General features: G+C 54.7%; 3 protein-coding genes across 9 annotated transcripts in view; 2 read left to right on the top strand and 1 right to left on the bottom strand.

Moving 5' to 3' along the window:
• The first annotated feature begins 1,542 nt into the window (after positions 1–1,542).
• Positions 1,543–9,631, top strand: ITGA10 (integrin subunit alpha 10). The gene is made up of 25 exons (XM_057385778.1): positions 1,543–1,806; positions 2,334–2,482; positions 2,833–2,983; positions 3,067–3,232; positions 3,323–3,396; positions 3,537–3,681; positions 4,111–4,259; positions 4,349–4,492; positions 4,763–4,966; positions 5,058–5,188; positions 5,576–5,742; positions 6,404–6,546; positions 6,649–6,756; positions 6,829–6,914; positions 6,993–7,134; positions 7,521–7,613; positions 7,687–7,763; positions 7,861–7,944; positions 8,030–8,114; positions 8,180–8,293; positions 8,365–8,448; positions 8,549–8,662; positions 8,778–8,870; positions 9,129–9,242; positions 9,361–9,631. Exons 1-25 carry the CDS (start codon positions 1,693–1,695, stop codon positions 9,415–9,417), a joined length of 2,988 nt encoding a protein of 995 aa, XP_057241761.1. The 5' UTR covers positions 1,543–1,692; the 3' UTR covers positions 9,418–9,631.
• Positions 9,632–10,446: 815 nt separating this feature from the next.
• On the bottom strand, positions 10,447–18,594 carry RNF115 (ring finger protein 115). 7 transcript variants are annotated; one of them, XM_057385752.1, is made up of 9 exons: positions 18,405–18,594; positions 15,883–15,998; positions 15,324–15,375; positions 13,766–13,971; positions 13,102–13,173; positions 12,921–12,993; positions 12,750–12,843; positions 11,376–11,491; positions 10,447–11,305 (listed from the first exon to the last, which is right to left on the bottom strand). In XM_057385752.1, the coding sequence occupies exons 1-9, from the start codon at positions 18,531–18,533 to the stop codon at positions 11,195–11,197; spliced, it is 969 nt and encodes a 322-aa protein (XP_057241735.1). In that variant the 5' UTR covers positions 18,534–18,594; the 3' UTR covers positions 10,447–11,194. The 7 variants fall into 7 exon arrangements, with proteins under 7 accessions (XP_057241735.1, XP_057241736.1, XP_057241739.1 ...); XM_057385753.1 differs by having other exon boundaries at positions 15,907–15,998; positions 18,405–18,593; XM_057385756.1 differs by having other exon boundaries at positions 18,471–18,593.
• A 158-nt stretch (positions 18,595–18,752) lies between these two features.
• POLR3C (RNA polymerase III subunit C) overlaps positions 18,753–22,566 on the top strand; it is a 6,037-nt gene continuing 2,223 nt past the window's right edge. Inside the window, exons 1-7 of the mRNA XM_057385779.1 lie at positions 18,753–19,162; positions 20,324–20,579; positions 20,925–21,110; positions 21,219–21,307; positions 21,464–21,568; positions 21,644–21,736; positions 21,811–22,017. Coding sequence (XP_057241762.1) covers positions 19,016–19,162; positions 20,324–20,579; positions 20,925–21,110; positions 21,219–21,307; positions 21,464–21,568; positions 21,644–21,736; positions 21,811–22,017 — 1,083 coding nt within the window. The 5' untranslated portion in view covers positions 18,753–19,015. The remainder of the gene's footprint in view (positions 19,163–20,323; positions 20,580–20,924; positions 21,111–21,218; positions 21,308–21,463; positions 21,569–21,643; positions 21,737–21,810; positions 22,018–22,566) is intronic.

The following is a 22,566-nucleotide window of genomic DNA, read 5'->3' as shown; positions in this document are numbered from 1 at the left end:
TATGGGGAGGCCAAGGGTGCTTCTGGCGCTGCTCCTGCTCCCAGGTAACAGCCCCCTCTCCAATCCCCTGGTTTTGGGCAATTTCAGCGTTTTGGGGCTGTCGGAGGAGGAGGGAGGGTGCGGAGCCGGGTGCTCATTAAGYCGGGTGCTGCCACGCGTGCTTTATCCCCTCACTGAGTGTCTGCAGGGGGGTTGGGGTAAAACACGCTGGTTTTGGTAATTACCCCCGGCCAATATATTCTGAAGCTTTTTGAGGGAAGACCCCTAAATCTCATGGGATTTAGGGCGAGGCGAGAGTGGGAAGGGGAACCCATAAAGAGGAATTAAACCTGGCTTTAATGGATYTTTTTTTAAAGACAAAAAAGGGCATTTCCAGCCCACATCCCCACCTCCCGTCTGTGATCCAGTGGGGCCACCAACGCTCCCCGCCGGGGGGGAAACTGAGGCATGTGGGCAGCGCGGGGCACACCCGCGGGGCTTCGGGTTGGGGGTCTGGAGACTTAATTTTGGTGGCGGGGACGTGTTTGGGGTGCTGGGAGTTCTCTGTGGGATGCCTCCCCGCTTTCCCCCGCAGTTTTCTCCCCCCATCGGGGCGCCGGGCACCCCAATCACCCTTCCGGGTGCCGCTGGATGGGTGCAGGCTGCCTTCCCTACTCTCAGGACCCTCTTTCACCTCCCCAGGGCTGTGTGAGGGATTCAACATCGACGTGTGGCACCCGCGGGTCTTCCAGGGGCCCCCCGAGTCCCAGTTTGGGTACCGGGTGCTGCAGTGGGGGGGCGACGAGGACAAGTGGTGAGTGACCTCGGGCGGGACCCGGGGCAGATGGGAGAGAAGGGGAGACTGAGGCAGGAAAGGGGGGGATCGTGGTGGGAAGAGGTGGGGAAAGGGAAACTGAGGCAGGGAGGGAGTACATTGAGGTGGGGAAGGGGAAGCATAGGAGGGCACAGGCTGGAGCAGCAGGAGGCCGTGGCCAGACGGCCGCACAGACAGACAAAGCAGCCTCGGTGCCGTTGTGTGCGAGGCAAGGCRTGGCACGGTGCCCCGAAATAGGAGYGGCTGGGTTAGAGTGGGGCAGGGCTGATTACCTCCTCATTGTCCCCTGTGTGTCCCTCCCTGTGCCCCTTCTTGTCCCTCCAGGCTGCTGGTGGGGGCCCCGTGGGATGGGGATGGTCAAGGTGACATCTACAAGTGCGGCGTGGGACTCCAAAACTCTTCCTGTGCCAAGGCCAACCTGGGTACCGAGAGGGAGTGGCTGTGACTGGTGAGGCCAGGGGAACCCGCGGGTGCTCACCCTGCTTCTGTCCCTGTGTCCTCAAGGGACCACATCTCCRTGGCTCCGCAGCAGCGCTGGACGCCTCGGGATGACGCTGGTGGACTCCAGGGATGGTGGATTTGTGGTGAGCAGAGCTTCCACAGAGRAAATCTGAAGCGTGGTGGGGCGTGGGGGAGGGAGTGTATGTCACCCACTGTTGTGTCCTCACGTCACTCCCCAAGGCGTGCGCCCCGCTTTGGTCCCAGGAATGTGGCACCTCTGTGTTCAGCTCTGGCCGCTGCATCCGACTCAACGAGGAGCTCCAGCTGATGGGGACCATTGCACCCACAGYACAGCGTGAGTAGGGTGGGGTGACTGGGATGTACTGGGATGTGCCATCGTGGTGTCATCGTGTCCCCTGCCAGGCTGTTCCACCTACATGGACATCGTCCTGGTTCTGGATGGCTCCAACAGCATCTACCCCTGGGAGGAGGTGCAGGCATTCCTCGGGAACATCCTGGGACGCTTCTTCATCGGTCCTGGGCAGACCCAGGTCAGGGAATGGCACCTTGGCCACCACAGTGTCCCTAAGGCTGGAATAGTATCCCCAGGGCAAGGTGATTGTCTCCAGGGCAATGCTGTTGCCCCTGGGGTGATGCCAGCCTTGGGGTGACATCATTGTCCCTCGGGTTATGTCATCATCCCGGGATGATGCCACCCTTGTGATGCTGCTATCCCTGGAGTGATGCCATTTCCCTCAAGGTGATGCCATTGTCCCGGGGTGATGCCACCTACTCCTGTGGAGATGCCACCCTGGGATGTCCTTGCCCCYAGGACTATGCTGGCTGGAGATGGTTTTGGAGGGGGAAAACATGCCCTTTTCCAGGGATTAGGGTTTCCCGTGGGATTTGGGGGAGGTCCCTTTGGATTTGGGGGGTCTCTGGCTCAGGTTTYCCCCATTTCAGGTGAGGGGGCTGCCATACAGGGAGCAGGTGGTGCAGGAGCAAATGCTGGGGCAGCACCCTTGGGATTTGAGGAATGTCCCTGTGGACCTTGCAGCTCTGAACCTCCMTGTTTCAGGTGGGGGTGCTGCAGTACGGGGAGCAGCTCGTGCAGGAGTGGGCGCTGGGGCAGCACCCCACGGCTCAGAGCCTGCTTGAGGCCGCTCGGAACCTGACCCGTCAGGAAGGGAGGGAAACGCGMACGGCCATGGCCATCCGGCAGGCATGGTGGGCTCTGGAATGGGAATGAAAGTGGGATTGGSAATGGGGGCAGGCTTGGGGATGGGATTGACTTCAGGATTGAGGTCAGGATTGGGATTGGGAGAGGGAGTGGGGTTGGGATTGGGATCAGAATTGGGATTAGGGTCTAGGTTGGGATCAGGTTTTGAATAAGGATCAGAACTGGAATTGGTATCAGGTTTGGGATTAAGTCAGGATTTGCATTGAGGTTGGGGTTGGGGTTGGGATCAGGATTGCGACTAGGATCTGGGGTTGGGGTTAAGATCAGGGTCAAGACTGGGAAGAGTGTTAGGATGGGGATGGAAGAGGGGCTCATTCTGCCAGCCACATTCCCGCAGCACTGAGTCCTTCAGCCCGGCACGAGGTGGACGCTCAGGGGCCACGCGGCTGCTGCTGGTGGTGACAGACGGGGAGTCCCACGATGGGGATGAGCTGCCAGCAGCACTGGCTGAGTGCGACCGGCACAATGTCACCCGCTATGCAATCGCCGTGAGTCCCCTCCCGCTGAGCCCCATCCCTGCATTCCTCTTGACCCTTGGGGAGCTCCTGCTGACCCCTGTCCCCCCCCTCAGGTTCTGGGGCACTACCTGCGTCGGCAGCAGGATCCCGAGGATTTTATTCGCGAGATCAAATCCATCGCCAGCGACCCTGACGAGAAGTATTTCTTCAATGTCACTGATGAGGCTGCCCTCAGTGACATTGTGGATGCTCTGGGAGATCGGATCTTCAGCCTGGAAGGTCCAGCTTAAGGCTGGGATCCCAGGAAGGGCCTGGGAATTTCAGCTGGAAGCACAGCAGGAGGAACAGTGTCCTTTCTCCCCTGGTTAGGCACCCATGGGGACAACGAGAGCGCCTTTGAGCTGGAGATGTCCCAGATCGGCTTCTCCGTCCACCACCTCGAGGTGATCCCATTGGGAAAGGTGGAAAATAACTCTGAGCCCATCCCAGCCCTGCTGGGTGTCCCGGGATGAGAGTGTGACATTGGTGGGGGTTGAGGCATTGCAGTTGTGCCCAGGGTGACCTATCCCACCCATCCTGACAGGACGGGATTCTCTTTGGAATGGTGGGAGCCTATGACTGGGAGGGGAGCGTGCTGGAGGAGAGCCAGCGTGGGCGCATTGTCCCACCCCGGGAAGCATTTCAGGAGGAATCCCCGCTGGAGCTGAAGAGCCATGCAGCATATCTGGGTATGGGGGGATCCCAAGGGATGGGGGGGGGGGGGATCCTGAGAGATGAGGGTGTCCCAAGGGATGTGCAGTGAACCAGGCATACTCCATATCCTCAAGATTTGAGATGAATCAGGGATGTTCCATGTCCTGGAGACCTGGGGTGAAGTGGGGATGCTCTGTGTAATGGATATTTGGGTTGTTTGGTGATCCAGAAATGCTCCGTGTCCCAGGGATGCTCTGTGAATTTGGGGTACCTTAGGGATGCTCCATGTCCTGTAAATTTGGGGTACCTTAGGGATGCTCCATGTCCTGTAAATTTGGGGTACTTTGGGGATGCTCCATATCCCAGGGATGCTCCAAACCTGGATATTTAGGGTGTCCAGGAACACACTGGGGACCCTGTCTCTCCAGGGCTGTCCCCACTGTTGACCCTGCTTTCCTCCCCAGGGTATTCCGTGTCCTCGCTACAGCTCCCGGGGGGGCAGCGCTTGTTTGTGGCTGGAGCCCCCCGATTCCAGCACAAGGGCAAAGTTGTCCTCTTCCAGCTGGACCCCACAGGGACTGTGACTGTGACCCAGGCTCTAATGGGGGAGCAGGTGGGAGGCAGCAGGGGGCCTTGAGTACCTCGGGAGGGCAGTTTGGGCCCCCCACCTCCCTCAGCCTCACATCTCCACTGCACCCTCAGATCGGCTCCTACTTTGGCAGCGAGGTTTTGGCCCTCGACCTGGAGGGAGATGGGGACAGTGACCTGCTGCTGGTGGCAGCGCCCACCTACCTGGGGGACCAGAGCAGGGAGACGGGGAGGGTCTATGTGTACCGTGTGGGACAGGTGAGAGGGCAGGTGTGGGCCTGGGGGGCTCTGGGAGGGGGTGTACCTGTATGGTGCGGGAGAGGTGTGGGACTGGGAGGGGGCAGGTGAGAGGGGTGAGGGGGCTGGGGTGGATAGGGGATCAGGGTGCACTGGACACTGGGGATTGGGAGGATTGGTRGGATGCAGATGGATTGGAGGGAGGCAAGAGTGAGGGGATCAGGGGAACACAGTGGGATTGAGGGGGTGCCTCTCCTGTGGAGGTACTGAGGGCCTCCCTGCACCTCCCAGGACCACCTGAGCCTGGCGGGGTTGCTGCACCCTGACCCGAGGCCGCAGGATTCCAGATTTGGCTCTGCCCTGGGCACGGTGCCGAACCTGAGCCAGGATGGGCTGGCTGGAGTCGTCGTGGGAGCTCCGCTGGAGGATGGGCACCGCGGGGCTCTCTATGTGTTCCACGGCGCCCCRGGAACCCTTCTGCCCCAGTACAAGCAGGTGAGACGGCGCTGGCAGGGGCTGGGTGCCACGGGTGCGGTGAGCACAACCCTGTACGAGCCAGTTGCGATGCCACAATGATTGTTCCTAGCGCATCGAGGCAGTGGCGCTGGGATGGAGCCTCCGGTATTTCGGGATCAGCGTGGACGGACGGGTGGACATGGATGGGGATGGGCTGGTTGACGTGGCCGTGGGAGCGCAGGGTGCGGCTGTCGTGCTGCGGTGAGTAGGGGTCGGGGGGTTGGGGACTGGGACACCCTGGCCACGGGGATACCCTGGGAATAGGGACGTGGGGAAGGACAGAGAATCCCCGGGGGGCAGGGACATCCCAGGGAACAGGGACACGTCTGGAACAGGGAGATGGGAGAGATGGGGGCACCCTGGGGACAAGGTCACCCCAGGAACAGTGATGTGGGTCATGGGGACATTCGAGGGACTCCGTGCCTCAGTTTCCTCTTGTGAGAACATGGCATGCTCCTGAGATCCTCCCAGGCCTCTCCCTGMCTCAGTTACCTCTGTGACAGAACCCAGGATAGGGCAGCGCGGTTTGAGGGTCTCCCTCTTCCCACATGATCCTGATGAGATCCCAGGTGTGACTGTGTCCCCCAGGTCCCGCTGGATCATCCAGGTGTCTGCACGGGTGTCTGTGGAGCCGGCGGCTGTCAGTGTCACACGACGGAACTGCCAGCGCAGCGGCTCTGGAGCCGTCTGCCTCCGCACCCGGATCTGCTTCCGTGCTGGGACACGCACACAGAGCCCTGTGGACATGGACATCGGTGAGTGTTGGCAGTGGGGGATCACAGGGTCCTTGGAGCATCCTTGGAGCATCGCTGGCTGTCCCTGGAGCATCCCACAAAYATCCCTAAGGCTCCTGGAGCATCCTTGCAACATCCCACAGCATCCCCGGCTGTCCCCAGAGAATCCCAGGGTGTGATCCTTAGAGGACCTAGCAGCGTTCCAGGAACACTCCAGGAACATTTCTGGAGTGTCCCAGGGTATCCTGGAGAATTTCTGGAGCATCTCTGGAGCATCCTGAGGGCCATGGATCATCCCAGGGTGTTGCKGGAGAATGTCAACGTCCCTGGGATGTTCCAGGAGCATCCTATGGGCATTCCTTTAATCTTTCCAGGGCATACGTATGGTAATCCTGAGTATCCATATGGTAATCCACCCCTAGAGCATCCCAGGGTGGCCCTGGAATATCCCAGGAGCATCCTGCAGTGTCCTTTGAATATCAACAGAGCATCCGTATCCCTGGAGCCCCACTGGAGCATGTCACAACATCCTGGAGCATCTGAGCCTTTCCTGCAGCCCTGCTGGTGCACCCCAGCCTAACCCTGGAGCATCCCAGGACTTCCCTGGACTCCCACTGGAGCATCCTGGGGTGCACCCACTSCTGCAGGTGTCTTGGTCCCTGATCCGCTCCTTGTCCCCCAGATCTCCGGTACAACGTGTCCCTGGAGGAGCAGATCCCAGGGTCTCGTGCCGCCTTTGACTCGGGTGCCCGCCGGCTGCTTCAGCGCCAAATTGAGTTGCCACTGGGGAGGCAGAGCTGCATCCGTGTCCCCTTCCACGTCCTGGTCAGCCCCAGGACTCCTCTCTGCCCCATGGGAGGGCTCTTTCTGCCCCCCATTCCCAGGCTGTGACTGGAATGAGGCTGATGGGATCCCCTGGTTCTGCAGGACACCTCAGATTACCTGCGGCCCCTCAGCCTCACTCTCAMCTGGGCCCTGGATGGAGCTGCGAGCTCGGTGCTGGATGAGGCATCTCCCAGCACCATCCGCAAACTGGTGGGTATTGGGAGGGGCCTCTGGACACTGGGATCAGTCCTGGACACCAGGATCACCTCTGGCTCCTTCCAGATACCATTTTTCAAGGATTGTGGGGATGATGATGAGTGTGTCACCGACCTGGTGCTCAAGGCCACCACGGACATTGTGGGCTCCAGGTATTTCCAGCATCCCCCCAGTGTCCTTATGGTGTCCCTGGCATCCCAGGAGCCCTCTGTGACCCCCCTGGCCTCCAGGCAGAGCCCCCACATTCTGCGGAAGGGCCGGAGGCAGATGCTTGTGGAGGTAGAGCTGGAGAACCGGGAGGAGAATGCTTACAATGCCAGCCTGTGGCTGCACCTGTCTGGGAACCTCCACTTCTCCAGGTTCATGCTCCAGGTACAGCTGGGGAGGGCCCCYGCAGGTCCCTGGAGAGTGCCTCCAAATTCTCCCACCAGGACAAAGATGGAGACTCAGGTCTTTGGAGAACCTCTAGGTCATTCTCATCCCAACCCATTCCAGGTGGGATGGGTCACAGTCCACTGGGTCCCCAAACCCATTTCAAGTGGAATGGGAGTCCATTGTGTCTCCGGCCCATTCCATGAGGGACATGGGGGTCCATTGTGTCCCCAGCCCTGCCCCCCCCCCCCCCCCAGGAAGGAGATCAGGTTCCATTGGTCCCGTGGCCCCCCCAGTATCCCTCTGTGGGGCCTGTTGCTGCTACCTCCCAGTGCCCCAAGTCCCCTCAAGTTCATGTCCTGGTCCCCATTGTGTCTCCCTGGCAGGATCCCAGCACAGTGAAGTTGGAGTGCTCAGCACTGGGTGTGCACCACCGGCGCTGCAGCGTTGGGTATCCTGTGTTCCGTTCGCAGGCCAAGGTAGGACCCCTGAGACCCCCATGAGCCCCTTGGGACCCCCAAACCCCCACCACACCCCTCTGAGCCCTCCCAGGTGTCCTTCATCCTGGAGCTGGAGTTCAGCTGCTCTGTCCTTCTGGACCGTGCTGAAGTCATGCTGCAGGCCACCAGGTAGGGATGGGGGGGGAGTGCTGAACCTTTGGGGGAGGGGCCACACCCGGGKGTGTGTGTGGATCTGGGGATCCTCCCGAGTGTCCCCACTGTGCAGTGGCAGCACCGAGGYGACACCAGAGGACAACATGGTCAAGCTTTCTGTCCCCATCCACTATGAGCCCGAGCTGTTCCTATCCAGGTGGGGCTGGAAGAAGGTGAGGCAGAGCGGGCGGGTCACAGAGTGGGACACATACGGTGTGACCCACCTGTGTGTCCATTCCCAGTAACACCAACCTGCACCGCTATGAGATTCATCCCCTTGGCAGCTTCACCCACAGCTCTGGCCCCGAGTTCACCACCATGGTCAAGGTGAGGTGATGGGGGCCCAGGGAGCAGGGCCTGAGGGAGCCTTGGCTCATTGTGTACCCCTCCAGGTGCAGAATTTGGGATGCTATCCCATTGAGAATGTCACCCTGCACATGGCCCTGCCAGCACTGGGCCACCGCCAGGCCACCATCCTGTCTGTCACCCATGTCCTGGCTGACAACGTGAGTATGAGGGACACTTAGAGGGGCACAGTGGGCTGCACCCTCCCTTTGACCCCCCTCTCCTTCACCAGGCCACCTGTATGTTGCGACTTTCCCCTGGGGGCACACGGGTGGTGCCAGTGCCCCCCGAGGACCTGCTGCACACGGACAGGCTGGTAGAGATCGCTGTGCTCTCCCCCTCACTCCCCAGGGATTTGCAAGGTCCAGGGGGGATCCCAGGGCAGGGATTTTTGCCCCCAAATTTTTGCCCCCTAGGACTGTTCCAATACCTGGTGCCAGGAGCTGAGCTGCCGCTTGGGAAGGCTGGACCGTGGCAAGGGAGTCTCTGTCCAGCTTCTCCGCACTCTCCACGATGGCTTCTTCAGCGGAGTGAGCAAAGGGGAGGCATGCAGGGAATTAGGGAGCCTCCCTGCTCCAGGTAGAATGCTGGGGGGAGGGAGGGGGTTGGGACACATGGCTCAGACCCTCCGTTGCCCAYATCCAGGTGAAATTCCGGAGCGTGAAGATTGTCAGCAGTGTGTGGCTGGGAGTAGTCAGGGGTGTGTTGGTTCTGGAGGAGGGGGTGCAGCGCAGGGAGGTAGGACCCCTCCCCCCCCCAATTATCCATTTYCCCCCCTCCATCTTTGTTTTCCTCCCTCAATCCCTGTTTCCTCTCCAATCTTTGTTTTTCCTCCCAAATTCCCTTTTTCCCCCGTCAGTTTTCCCCCACAAATTCTCTGTCTCCCCCATGCCCATTTTTCCTCCCCATATTCCCTGTTATTCCACTCCCCTCCCCCAGTCCTGGTTTTCTCCCCCAAATTCTCTGTTCTTCTCGCCAATCCCCGTGTTCCTGCAGCTGGTGCTGGAAGTGTTCCAGGGAAGGCGGGTGCCCGTATCCCTGTGGATCCTGGGAGGCAGYGCCCTGGCAGGGCTCCTGCTCCTGGCACTGCTCAGCCTTGGCCTCTGGAGGGTGAGGGGGTCACGATGTCACCTTGGCGGGGGGAGTCATCACCTTCAGCATGTCATCCTGTTAGGGGGATGTGTCAATGTCCGCCCCCCCAATCCTCCTCTTCCCCACTTGCCCCCAGCTGGGATTCTTCTCCCACCGGAAGCCTTCCCAGGAGGACCAGGATGAGGAACACTGAGGTGGCAGCTCTGCCGCGGAAGGAGATCCCGGAACCTCCCCGGACCCATTCCAGGGCCATCCCGAGGCCTGGGACTCCTGGGCTGGTGGAGGGATGAGCCAATGAGGCTGGGGCCCCGAGAGTGGAACTGGAGGATTTGTGGGGACACGAGGAAATGTGAAAAGGGGGAACGAGGCAGACCGGAGCAACTCCAGCAATAAAGCTCCAGCCTGTGGTACTGCTATGTTCTGCATCCCTGTGCATGCTAATGATGTGGAAGCAGGAATGCTTCTTGATCCAGGGAAAAACCTCTGGACTGATCCCAGATAGAACACAGGGTAGGGGGGGTAGGATCCAAATCTGAGCCTCCACTGGCTCCTATCTTAAATTCAGGACCCCAGGAAGGAATTCCTGATTTCCATCACTACTTGGAAGAAGGAAGAGTGGAAGCAGGAACAGAGTGGGTGTGACGCCCCAGAAATCCCCATCAGGGGAGCTAATGGGAAAAGCACCAGGATGAACCCAGGATCTGGCTGCTTTTTCCCAGTCTCTGTGGATCCACAGTCTGGTCCCAGCTCCTGCCCCAGGTGCTGGGTGGTGTCCTGGTGTCCAGAACGGCTTCCAGCAGAGCAGGGAGGGGGGACAGGGCCAATGTGTCCCAACAGAGCGGGAGATGTTTGGATATCCTCCCTAGAGACAAACCTTGGAAATCAGTGTTTTCCTTCTACAAAAGCTTTTTTTGAGCTCCTTTCTGGCCCTAGCAGGAGTACCTGTGCTCCCGCCTCCCTTTTTTCCAGMTCCAAGGATGACTTGGGAATTCCTTGAGAAAGGCCTTTATTGGACAGAAGAGCAAAGAAAATTAGGAATTAAATCCATGTGGATGTGGAGCCACTGAGCTCAAGGGGTTGGGGAATGTCCCCCATGTCAGGGATGGGGTTCACAATGTCCCCTGAGGGCAGTCAGTGGATACCACAAGTACAAGGATAACTCCCAGGATTCAGACGTGGATAAAAGTCACAGAAATAGGGAAAAAAATCTCAAAACAAAGAATTGGCAAAAATAAAGTTTCCTTAAGTTACAGGGGAGGGTGGGGGGATTCCCAAGGGATAAGCAATGTGGTCCATAATTCCCACCTGGAATGACTTGTGTGGGTGGAGGGAGGYTTGGACACACCTGAGGCCCCAGGCATGTGGAAAAGGGTCAGAAAAACCTGAATCAACCCCAAAAATAGTCCAGGACGAGACAAAATCCTGCTTGGCGCATTCCTGATACCAGAGCATTCACAGAGCCTTTCCAGGGCCACGCGGGCTCCTGAGGGTCCGACTCCCCTCAGGAAGGATTCCAGACCCTTCCTTCTTCCACCTGCCACGATTTTATAGACCCCAAGGTTTCCATCCAAAATGGGGCAATAAAATCCCTCCTGGATACAATTCCAACGTCTCGGAGTGCAGGAAGATCCCCAAAATCCCCTTTTTATCCCAATCTTTTTCCCGAGGAGGCAACGAGGGACTTGTAGCCCCTCTCTGGGCTGGGCCCCACTGGAATAAAACCTTTTCTGATATAAAATGAAATCAAATCACTCCCAAAATTCCCAATTTAGGACTAACGAGGCAATTCCATGGAGCAGAAGGATAAATTCCTGGGAGAAGAGTGCTYGGTGCCATAATCCCACAGCATGGGACCCCGTAATTCCTGCTACTCGGTGGGGTTTGTTGGAATTCTCASACAATGTACACCTTGAACGGGGATGCTCCAGCCCCTGGAACCCTCTGTAATGCTGCAGAACCTTCTGGAAGGGTCAGAAAGTCCATCGCTCCTGCACTGGGCTGTCAGAAGCATCAGGATTCAGCATCTGCCGGGTGGAATCTTCCCCTTTTAGGCTCTTCCTGCAGACGGGACATGTATCGTGCTGCGGGGAACACAGAGCCGTTATCCTGGGGGATTATCCCAYGGGATACGTGGGCTTTCTGGGATCTTACCAGCTCTAGCCAGGGCACGATGCAGCTGCTGTGGAAGACGTGGTTGCAGGGGAGCTGCCGGACCTGCTCTGCCACAGCATAATCCTCTTTGCACACTGGGCATTCCAGCCCTGTGTCTGTGGAAAACAGGGAATGGCAGGTTAGGGGAACAGGAATAAAGGCTCTGGTATTTGGGAGTCATTTGTGTAGGGTCTACTGGGAATGGGGTGCCCATCATTAGGACCCCACCAGGAACAGGAGCTCTGGAATTTACAGGTCATTTATGTATGGTCTGCTGGACATGGAACATCCATGGATCAAGGAATTCCTGCCAGAAACAAGCCAGGATCCATCCACACAAAATCCTCTGGGGATGAAGCATGCAGGGATCAATGCAATCCCACTAGGAACATGAGCATTAGGATTTGCAAGCTAGGATACAACCCACGGGGGATGGAGCATCCAGGGAACAAACAATTCCTGCTGTGAACATGAGCCCTGAGCTCCACCAGCTCGGATCCATCCACACACACACAACCCCCAGGGATGTAAGGAATTCCCGATGTTCTCCATACATTACCACCAAACAAAAATCAAAGTAAGGATGTTTGGATTCCYGCCACATTCCTGGCCTGGAATGTGGGTTGATGATCCCGATGCCAGSACCACCAGCAATGGCTGGTGGGTGAAATCCCACTGCCTCTCCCRCTGTTCCAAGCTCGTGATAGTGACATTGCCAGGAGCTGAGCTCCCTCAGTGATCCTGGGGGTCCCTTGTGACTTGGATATTCCAAGATTTAATGATTCTTAGCCTGTTTGGGCCCTGTGGGTTCAGATATGTGGAACTCCAGCTAGTCCTTAGCTTCCCGGAGGACAGAGGGGCGTGTAAAACCACAGGATAAAAATATCCCGCATAGAATTGTCTGGTTTAACCATAATGGAGGAGTTGGATTCTGGTAATAGAGCAGCTGGGAGAGGGAGGGATCCTTGGGGTGAAAAAATCACAGGATTTTTAATTGCAGAGCCAGGATTGCTCTGAGACGYCCCCAGGCCCTTGCTGGCAGTTTTCCATGACATTTCCAGAGCAGAATACGTTGAGAGCCAGTTTGAAAAGGAAGAAGGGACGAGTCGAAAGCACATACAGGGATTTGGGACTGGAAAACCATCACGGGGGTGGGAAGAGTCAGGACAGTACATTCCGGGACTCCCCAGACYCTAGAGAATGGTGGAGCTCCAAGATTTCCGGGAGAACTGAACACCAGAGACGGCAGCAGCAAAGTTTGTGAGCTGACTGCTTCCAGCCCWATTCCAGGGGGAACAAAGCAGGAATGGGGGAGCTCAGAACGTCAAACACCGGGATCCAGGTGCCATCGGATACGGGCATGGAGTCACCCACCGACTTGTTCCTGTGTCACCGGCACTGTTGGGAGTGACGAGATCTTCTCCTTGTCTGCCGGTGGCGGTCCTGTATTTTCCAGCTGTCCCAGGAGCTATGGAGAGGGAAAAATTCCGTGCTCAGAAGCAGGGACTTGGCACTGGATCTGCCCCTGGTGCACGTGCCCCTCACCTGAGTAACGATGGCATCAAGGCCGCTCTGTCCCCACGCATAATCCCCAGGATTGGAGTGCAGCATCCCGCTCCTGCCAAAYGGGAGAACCCAGGAATTTCCCCCATCCCAAACCAGCCCTCAGATGCTGGGTTACTGGTAGTTACCAGTGGGATCTGGGCTAATCCACCTTTTGACTCACCAGGAAAAGGGATGCTGGGAGCCAGGAACAGCTGAGTTGGCAAAAAATCCTGCAAAGATCTGCTGGATTATTCTAAAAAAGGCATCAGGGGAAAGAAAAAAACATGGGAATAACAAGTTAAGTAAGTAAATAAATGGTGGAAGAAAGGATGGGCAGGAAAGCACGAATTCGGATCTACAGATGCCTGGCTGCATGGCTCATGACTGTGAAAATCCCTCCATAAAGCCCCAAAACGGAGGAACAGTRGAAAGGAATTAAGGATGTGACCTCATCCCAGGATGGGCGAAAAGGGGAATGCCTCGAGTTCCAATGGAAGAGGTGGTAGTGGGACAGAGAAAACCAGGGGAAAGCATTAAAAGAACAAGTAAAATAAATAAATTGCGGCAGAAGGAATAGGCGATCTATCAGGGAAACTTGTTCCCATGGACACAGGTCTCACAGATGGAAATTCCCTGGGTAAAGCCCCAAAATGAAGGGAGAGCACAAAGGTATTAGGGAGGGGAGCCCATCCCAGAATGTGAGTGCTGGTTATACCCTGTGTTCCAGGCAGCAGGACAGGGAAAATAACTCAGAATTGTGCTAAGAGGGCTGACAGGAAGGGCCAGGGTCCCATTCTCCCAGGTTTCTCCCCAAATGTCCTGTTTTCCCTGGAGAAGACACTCACCCCTCAATAGCAGGTGAGCGATCAGGGCGGGAGCTGCCACGGGATCGGTACCTCCGAGGCATCGGCAGCCGTGGGGGGCGGCTGGGTCCCCAGAGCTCGGCCGGGGGGCCCCTCTCAGTATCCCGGCTCTCTGGATCCAGGGAGCTGCTACTCAGGAAYGGCCGGAAATCTGGGAAGAACATTGTGTGGTCCAAGTGGTCCCAAAGCTGTGGAGAGGGGGAAGACGGAAGTCACGATCCCCACTCAGCTGCAGTGCTCATCCCAGTGGGAACGCGAAGGCAGCGGAGTCCACTTCATCGGAGCATATTCCCATAGTTGTCATGGATCCCGGGAAAAAATGTCTGGCAAAAAGGCTCAATTATAGCCCAACTGCATCCAGAGCTGCTGCAACACCCCCGATGCAACTCCCTGTTCTGCACACATGCCAGTAAATGTAGAAGTTGAGGGGTTGCTCTCTCCCTCTCTCTAGGGTGTGCAATTTGAGGAGGGATAATGCTGGACACTCCCAAATCCATGGGATCACTTGGGGGCCTTACAGCCATAGGGAGGACATGGATGTGAAAGGACTGAAGGATGGTATTTGTACCCCTGGAGTCTCCCCAGAAGCATCCCAAGGTGTTGTCTAATCCCGTGCCCCTCATGCTGCCATTTTGTGGGATCTGTCCATGTGGATAATGCCATTCCCTGCCCCTGCAGTAGTGGATCCTGTGGTGCTAAATCCCACCTGCGCCTTGATTGACCCAATTCCCATCCCATAACCTCTCTGTGGGTAAGCAGGGGTGATCTGTGGATCTCCTTGCTACACCACTCCAGGGTTGCAGGAAAYSCCCAGGAATTCAGAGTCRGAGCCTAGAGATCCTGCAGYAACCCTCTCCCACAAATCCATTTGRATTAAGGAATAAAAAGCAATGTATGAACAKTCCCTGTTCTCCTGCCGCTCTGATAGGAGCTTTGTCTGCAACCACATCCTGGGGAGACCTTTCAGTTATTATACATCCCCAAATCCATTTCAATTTATGGAGCATAATATATGGGCTGAAATAGTGGATCAGGATCTCCCTGAAACTCGGTAATTTCAGGGATATTATGCAATATGCAAGTAATAATTTGGGTCAGGAGACAAATGGATCCAGATTAAGATGGGGAGGGACCCAGTTGGATGCTTGGAGCATGGAAGGAAACGGGAAGCATCCAGATTGGGAACAGATTGGGATCGAGATTGGAATTCCGGCTATTTGGTGACCCCATTTCTGGCCTAGGATTGAGTTGATTCCCTACGGGTTTGGACTTTCTAATGGATGGATTCTGGAAAATCTGGGAGCAGGCAGAAATGGTGAATACCTTCTTGCCTGGCTGAGCATCTCCACACAAATTCCGGCAGCTGCCAGCACGGGGGCAAGGCTCTTCCCTGAACCCTCCTTTTCCTGTCATGCCCATCGCAGGTAGGCAATGCCAATTTTCCGTCTCCTGAAAATTCCCCCAAATCCTGCAAGCTCTCAGGAAAAGGAGCTACCAGGGAAGAAGCCTCAGAAGAACTGGGAAAAGCAGGAAAACTCACCTCTGTGAACTGCGAGGAGGGGCTGTCATCCAGCRTGCTGCCATCAAAAAAACTGGGAAAAAGAGGAGAGTGAGGGCAGGGCCCTTTCCCAAAAACCCCCCTGTGCTTTCCAAATCCCTTCTTTGTATCCCAAAATCCCCTTAAAGGGGAAAAAAAAAAGACCAAAAAGGATAGGAAAATATACCAAAAAGGGCAAAGTCCAAAAATAAGAAAAAGGGCTTTTTTCCTAAATACCAAAAACGGTAAGAAAAAGAGTAAAAAGGATTTAAAAAAAGACCAAAAGAGTTAAAAAATAGCAAAAAGGGTAAAAACATCAAGAACACCAAATAAAGCCTTAATTTACAAAAAAAAGCAAACCAAAGAACAAAAGGGGAACAAAAATAGGRAAAATACTTCCAAAAATAGCAAATAGGGTGGTTTTGACTGGAGCAACTTCCAAAATTGTAAAAAAAATACAGAAAAGGGTAAAAAAAAGAACCCTGAAAGGTGTAAAGACAAAGCAAGAAGTGGGGGGAAAAAAAGCAAAAATGGCATTTTTCACACTAAATCTCCTTATTACTTGATCCATTGTCTTTCCACGTGCCTGGATATGGGATATCCCAGGATTCTCTGGTACCTGGAATCATCAGTGACTTCCTCGATGAAGCCAGACTCACAGCGGGGGCAGGTGTATTCCTGGGAAGACAAAAGGGAGCTGGGATTAGCCACGAAATATTTGGGATCCTAYGGAAAAATCCCCCTCCAGGAAGATTCCTGACCCTAGATCCCAAGCAGCTCATAACATCACAAAATCTGAATCCCATGATATCTGGGCACGGGTGAGTGGAAGAGCCACTGGTAGGAACCGCAGATGTGCGGAACAATATTCCTTTCCAGGAGAAAAATTTTCCCTGTTCTCATTCCTGGAGTTTTGCCCCAGAGCTGCAGATCAGCTTAAATTTGGAGAAAACCATGGAAAACCCCARAAGACCCCACATACCCTCTCTCATGGATCTTCCCTCTTTGGATCCTTTCCTGCAGCCAGAGCTTTCCCCGATCCCACCCTTCGAGCACTGATTTTTGTGGGATCTGTATCCAGAAGCAATCCCCCTGGATGAGATCATTCTTTCCTTCATCCATGCTTCACTGATCCCTGAAAATCCTGCATCCCGCTGTACAGCACATGGAATGGCCCCCACACTTTGGGTGTGGATGTTGTGGGAACTCTATCCAAATCTAAATGCAAATCCAAATCGTGGATCAGACCATCACTAGCAGCAAGTGGGATGCTGGTGCATTCTTGGAAGCTTTGCAATATTTTTTCTGTTGGAATCCAAATGGAAATTCCCAGCTTCCCACCCAGTAGCTAGAGAGAGATAAAAATGGTACTTTGGATAAACAGTTATGGAGAGAGTGTTTAGGAACAGAAGGTGTGTGGGATCCTGCACAGGGGTGGAACTGGCTCCCTGCTTTCCTGGGATGTGTAGGGATGCAGGGGATGATCCTGGAGCCTCTTAGACGTTCACATCCTGGGACCTGCACAGACATCTCATTCCCTAAGCAGGATCCTGCCACGGTGCAAAGAAAAAGAGATTTTGCAAGGAATCTTGTGGCATCCCATGGCTCTGACTCCACTCCAGTCTGGTGGTCTGTGCTTCCCTGAAGGAAAACAAACTGGAATCCCACCAGGAGCGCTTGTTTTGCCCCAGATAATTCCGGAGGCAGCTGGTACAGTGTGGCACATCCACATCCAGCCTGGACTGGATCCCCCCAAATCTGGGCAGAAAAGTTGGATTAGGCGTTTTTCCAKGTGATCCCTGCCCAAAAATGATGTAAAGATGCAAATGGAATCGCAAAGAAAAGTGYGTGGGACAAATGGGACTACAGACAAGTTATCTGTGGCTCTTGCTTCRTCCAGCAACTCCTCTATGGCTCCAATCCCAACTTGAATTTCCCCCTTTCCCTTAAGTGTAGTCAGGATAATTCAGCGTCTCAACCCTAGCACTGGATTGCTACCTTGTGGAATTCTACATCCCTCCTGCCATCCCCACATTCCTCACTTGGAAAACAAGAAAAAAACATGTCTTGCTGGCATCTCCAGGGCTCCACTTCTCAATCCAGAGGGATTTTCACGTGACAAGACCTTTCTTATACCATGTGGATGGGGAAGGGGCATAAAGTCCCCTCAGAAAGTCTCCAGGTGTCTTCCTAGAGGATTGGGATTCTCCAACCCAACGTCTCAAGTTCTGGTGTTGGGAGGTGCAGAAGTTCTGCTTGTGAAAGCCTCATTTTCCATCACGTCATTCCTAATCCCCCATCCCTCTCAATCACCCAAAGCAGGGAATTTTTTACACGGTGTTGTAGGTTGGCCTTCTTCAAGGACAAATCCCTGGGAAGCAATTGCAGAKAGCAGAGCCACAGGGCAGAGCCACAGGGCCTTGTCACCCCATTCCCACGGATCTGGGGGGATTCCTGAAATGGGAACTGGAGCAAAACCCCGTGGTGGATCACAAAAAATGAAATTTCRGGTGTTTTCCTGGTGTTTCCCAGGGAGCAGGGCTGGAGTTTTCCTCCCAGGATAAACAAGGAAGGGGATGGAAGCAGCAGGAAAGGTCAGTTTTTGGGCATGGAGGGGTTGGAGCGAGACTCGGACAATATTTCCTTTTAAAAAGTGGGTTTGGGAATGCTGAAGGGGGAAATGAATCCTTCAGCGTGGGATGGATGTGTGATAGAGAAAAATTTGGGACGCTCCCAGTTCCAGGGAATAGAAACTGGGATAATTGAGGAGCAGATAGACAAGTCGCAGCCTGTCGGAGGAGCACACTCTGCAAGGGCTAGTCGTGGAGCGGAATGGGAATGAGATGATCCGCTTCTATGAGGAACAGGAGCTTCCCCCAGTCCCTTTCGAGTGTGAGAAATGGGATGGAGGCGGGTATCACCTGTTCATGTGAGAACAGCTTCGGGGGCTGGAGCTCACCCCTTCCTTAGGCGGCTCAGGGAGGGACCGAGGGATCACCGCTGCCCTATCCCCCACCCGGGCTTTACCTGCAGCTCGGGGATGCCCGCCTCGGCCCGCCCCGGCCCACCCCGCCCAGGGCTCACCGGCAGCTCGGGGCTCTCCCTCTCCGACCCTCCCTGCCCGGGGCTCACCGGCAGCTTGGGGCTGACCTCGCCCTTGCAGCTGTGGCAAAAAAACCGGTGCTGCGGCACCGCGGCCGCCGCCTCCGCCATCTTCCCCCACGGCTGCCGCTACCGTCACTCCTCCCAGGGCAGCGAGCGCAGCCCAGAGAGGCCCCGCACTTCCGGCGAGCTCGTCTGCTCCACGCCCGGTCTGGAAAGCGCGGGTGAGCGGGTAGAGGAGCCAGGCGGGGCGAGGAGTGGCAGGCGCGCCCCCTGCTGCAGACCTCCCAACGGGGAACCGGGGGGCGGCAGCGGAATCGGCGCCACCGGAAGTGGCAGGAACAGGAAGTGGACACTGCAAGTGGTTATCGTCATGGCGGCAGCCTAGGCCAGACACGGTGGTGAGAGCGGCGGCCCGGTCACCCCTGGTTGGGCACGGGGCGGGGAATCTCGCCTGAAGGAAAACGAGGAGCCCTGTAACAGGGCTGAGCCTTCCCCGGGAAGGGATCTAGGACCTCTGCGACAGGGTCAGCACCTCTCCCCACAGCTCCTCTTTGTCCCCGCCCCACTGCTGGGATTCCGGAGACGCCGGGATGACGCAGGCGGAGCTACGGCTCTGCTCCCTCCTGCTCCAGGAGCACTTCGGGGAGATTGTGGAGAAAGTCGGGAACTCCCTGCTCCGGACGGGACCGCGGCCGCTGCGGCTCCTGGTGGGGGACACGGGGCTGCTCCCTGATCAGGTACGGGATGGGAGGGGGCCAGGAGGGGAGACTGGGAGGAAAACCTGGAGAAGAGCAAGGAGTTTTCTAAATGCAACCAATTTTGAGTGGGAAGTTGGTGTGATGCCTGAGAAAGGCCYAGAAATAAAACTCCATAGACCGGTGTCTATAGAGCTGGTATTTGTTTATTGCAGCGCTGGAGRTGAGGGGGATTTCTCCTCCTAACGCACCTGTCTTTGCTTCAAATTAGCAGATATTTGTACAGTAAACATGGTGTAACATTACCATTGTCACTGCCCCCCCATACATTCACCACCACTATATATGGGCACGGCAGTACATGTCATCCTCAATTTGGTGGCTGTAATGAGATACCATCCTCTTCATCACGGTGGACTTTTAACCTTTGTTSTCAGGGCATGTGCAGTTATGATATTTATGTTTTTTTTTCTAGTTCTCCACGTCTTCATTTTCAATCATTTTGCTGACTGTCCTGTGSCTTGCCAAGTTCTCMTTAGTGCTCTCTACTGTTCTTTRTTATAGCATCTACCTTTCTACTTTCTTCAGAACTTTTTCTGATTTATGCCCCTTGGTGATTTTATGTATCTACATACTAATCCAGCCGGTTAGATTATGTGCAGCTGGCATGCAATATGTTGCTAATACACTATTAAGAAACTTAGAGCAATATATATATAAGCTGTCATTGATAATATATTGAAAGCGGTTATGTTGTATTTTAATAATATGTAAAAAGTTATTGAATGCTTATACTGATARTGTATAAAAAGGCTATAGAAAGTTTTCAAGTAATAGGCATCATAAGCACCTTGTCACTTTGATATAAACACGTGTATCACGTGTGTCCCTAATTTGGGAGGAAGAAGGGACACTGATGCTCCATAGGGAGCAAAGGCAGGAATAGAGTCCAGCAACAGGGATAGATTGGTGGGAAAACCTGGTAAAAGAACAAGGAATTTTTAATAAATAACGGAGGAAGGCTTTAATTGAGGAGATTGCTTTTATTTCTGTTAAAAACTAATATGTGAATAAGCAGGGGATTTCTGACTCTCCAGAGGGAAATTTGGATCTGGGYGGGGAGGGCACACCCAGAAAGACTGGGATGGGGCCATTATCTCYCCGTAAAAGTCGCACACCAACCCTCTTTACTCTCTCCCACAGGTCAAGAAGGCCCTTTGTGTCCTGATCCAGCACAGCCTGGTGCGGTACGAGCTGCAGCCCCGGGGCTCTGTGGAATATGAGGCGCGGAGTGAGCGGATCCTGCGGATCCTGCGCTACCCCCGTTATATCTACACTGCCAAGACTCTCTAYGGGGACCCGGGAGAACTGCTGGTGGAGGAGCTTCTGCTCCATGGGCACCTTCCCATGAGCTGTGCTGTTGCCAGGGTTGCCGACCGCCTCACTGAAACCATGGAAGGTGGGAATGAAGCTGTTCTTTCTAGAAAATGGGATCTGGAAGTGCGTTTAGTTGGTAAATGGGACTAGAGACACCATAGGGTGTTCATAGCCAAGCTCTGGTAGTGGCCACGGTGTCCCCTTGTCCTCCTGAGTCTCAGGAACATCCAGGATCTGGTCTCGGACAGGCTGATGGGGGCCATAGAGGGTGGGAAGCTTCTTAAAAACCAGGGTTTGGGATTGAGTTTGTGAATCCCAAAGGGTCTGTGGGGTGCTTACGGTCGTGGTAGTGAGCGTGGCATGAGCATGTTCTCCAAAGCCTCAGGAATATCCCAGATCCAACTGCTGTGTCTTTCCTCCCACATAGATGGGAAAACGGTGGATTATAGTGAAGTGTCCAGTACATTTGTGCGCCTGGCAGATACCCACTTCATCCAGAGGTGCCCGATGGTCCCAGAAAGCCCCCGGAGTGCCAAGGTGCCACTACCCCCTGCACCTGCCATGGCCATTGCCGAGAAGGACATGTATATTGTGCCTCGGCTCAGCCTTGTCGGTGAGAGCCCCTGGGATCTTGGGATTTGAGGGGCCTCAGGAAGTACTCAGGCACCTGTTGAGGCCACAGTAATGGATTTGGATGGAAAATAGTGTCTTGGGTTGACAGGGAAAGGGAAGCGGAGACACTCRTGCGACGAGGAAGAGGAGGGGAAGCACAAGGCTAAAAGGCAGAAGCAGGAGGGAGGAAGCTCAGAGGTACAGGGAATGCTGGAGTTATGGTGTGCTCCATGCTCTTGCCTGGGAATTGGGACATGGGAAGGGCGGGGTCCATATTCCCAAGCATGTTCCGGGAAACCCTTTCCTCATTTTCCTGGCCCATTTCCCCTCATGTGTTGTCTTTGTCGTGCCCAGACTCCCCCAGATGATGGCATTTACTGGCAAGTCAACCTAGAGCGCTTTCATCAGCATTTCCGTGACCAGGCTCTGGTCAGTGCCGTGGCCAGCCGCATGGACCAGGTCTGGGACTCCCAGCCCCATTCCCACTCTGGAACTGAGGTTTTCCCCCTCTAATTCCCTGCTTTCCCAATACAGACCAGCAGCGAGGTGGTGCGGACAATGCTGCGCATGAGCGAGGTGACCACGGCCTCAGGTGCATCGCGCACACAGCCGCTCTCCTCCAATGAGGTGGGTCCTCGGAAGTCCCTGAAAAGCTGGTATCCCTTGGAATCYCTTGATATTCTGTGTTTTTTCTGTYCTAGATATTCCGATCTCTTCCGGCTGGGTACAACATTGGCAAGCAGGTGCTGGACCAGTACCTGGCACTCCTGGCTGACGATCCGGTGAGCCTGGGGGCACCAGACATGGGACTGGGGGGACTCTGGAGCTCTGTTGATTCTGTGATTCCTTGGTTGTTTCTCTGTCGGTCTGAGGTATGGTATGTTTTCCTGAGAATTAAGGAAGGTTTTTAACAGATTCTGAAGATTTTTTAAGTAACTGGAAGAACAGATATCAAAGCTATTGAACAGATATTGAAATTATTTATTGGGTATTAAAGTTACTTTACAGACATTGRAGATATTTAACAGATGCTGAAGTTTTTTAAGAATAGTTTAATTATTTAACAGACTAAAATGTATGTAATGAATATTGAAGATACTGGAGAGAAACATAAAATATATTGTAGATATTAAGAGATACCAAGGTTATGTAAAAAATAGCGAAGGTATTTTAAGTATTTTGGGCTCATTTCAAAGTCAGTAAAGCTACCTGTAATTCTGAYACTGAAGATACTTAGAAGATATGAAAGGTATTTWAAAGCCCTTGGAAGTGTCAGTAAGACCTTGCCCGTGCTTTTAGGCTGTTAAAGTCCCAGGTATTTTTTCCCTAAAATCTTCTTAYTGTTCGTGCTCCAGATTTTAAGGAAGAAATCCATATTTTCCTTCCTTCAGGGGATGTCCTAAACTTTTCCCTTGTCTCTCCCTGCAGCTGGAGTTTGTGGGGAAGTCGGGGGACAG

This window comes from Malurus melanocephalus, unplaced genomic scaffold, assembly GCF_030028575.1.
Source record: "Malurus melanocephalus ecotype Western Australia unplaced genomic scaffold, MMel_1.1 scaffold_865, whole genome shotgun sequence".
Classification (NCBI taxonomy): Eukaryota; Metazoa; Chordata; class Aves; order Passeriformes; family Maluridae; genus Malurus; species Malurus melanocephalus.
The sequence above is the reverse complement of the archived record's forward strand: the minus strand, read 5'-3'. Positions and strand labels throughout refer to the sequence as shown.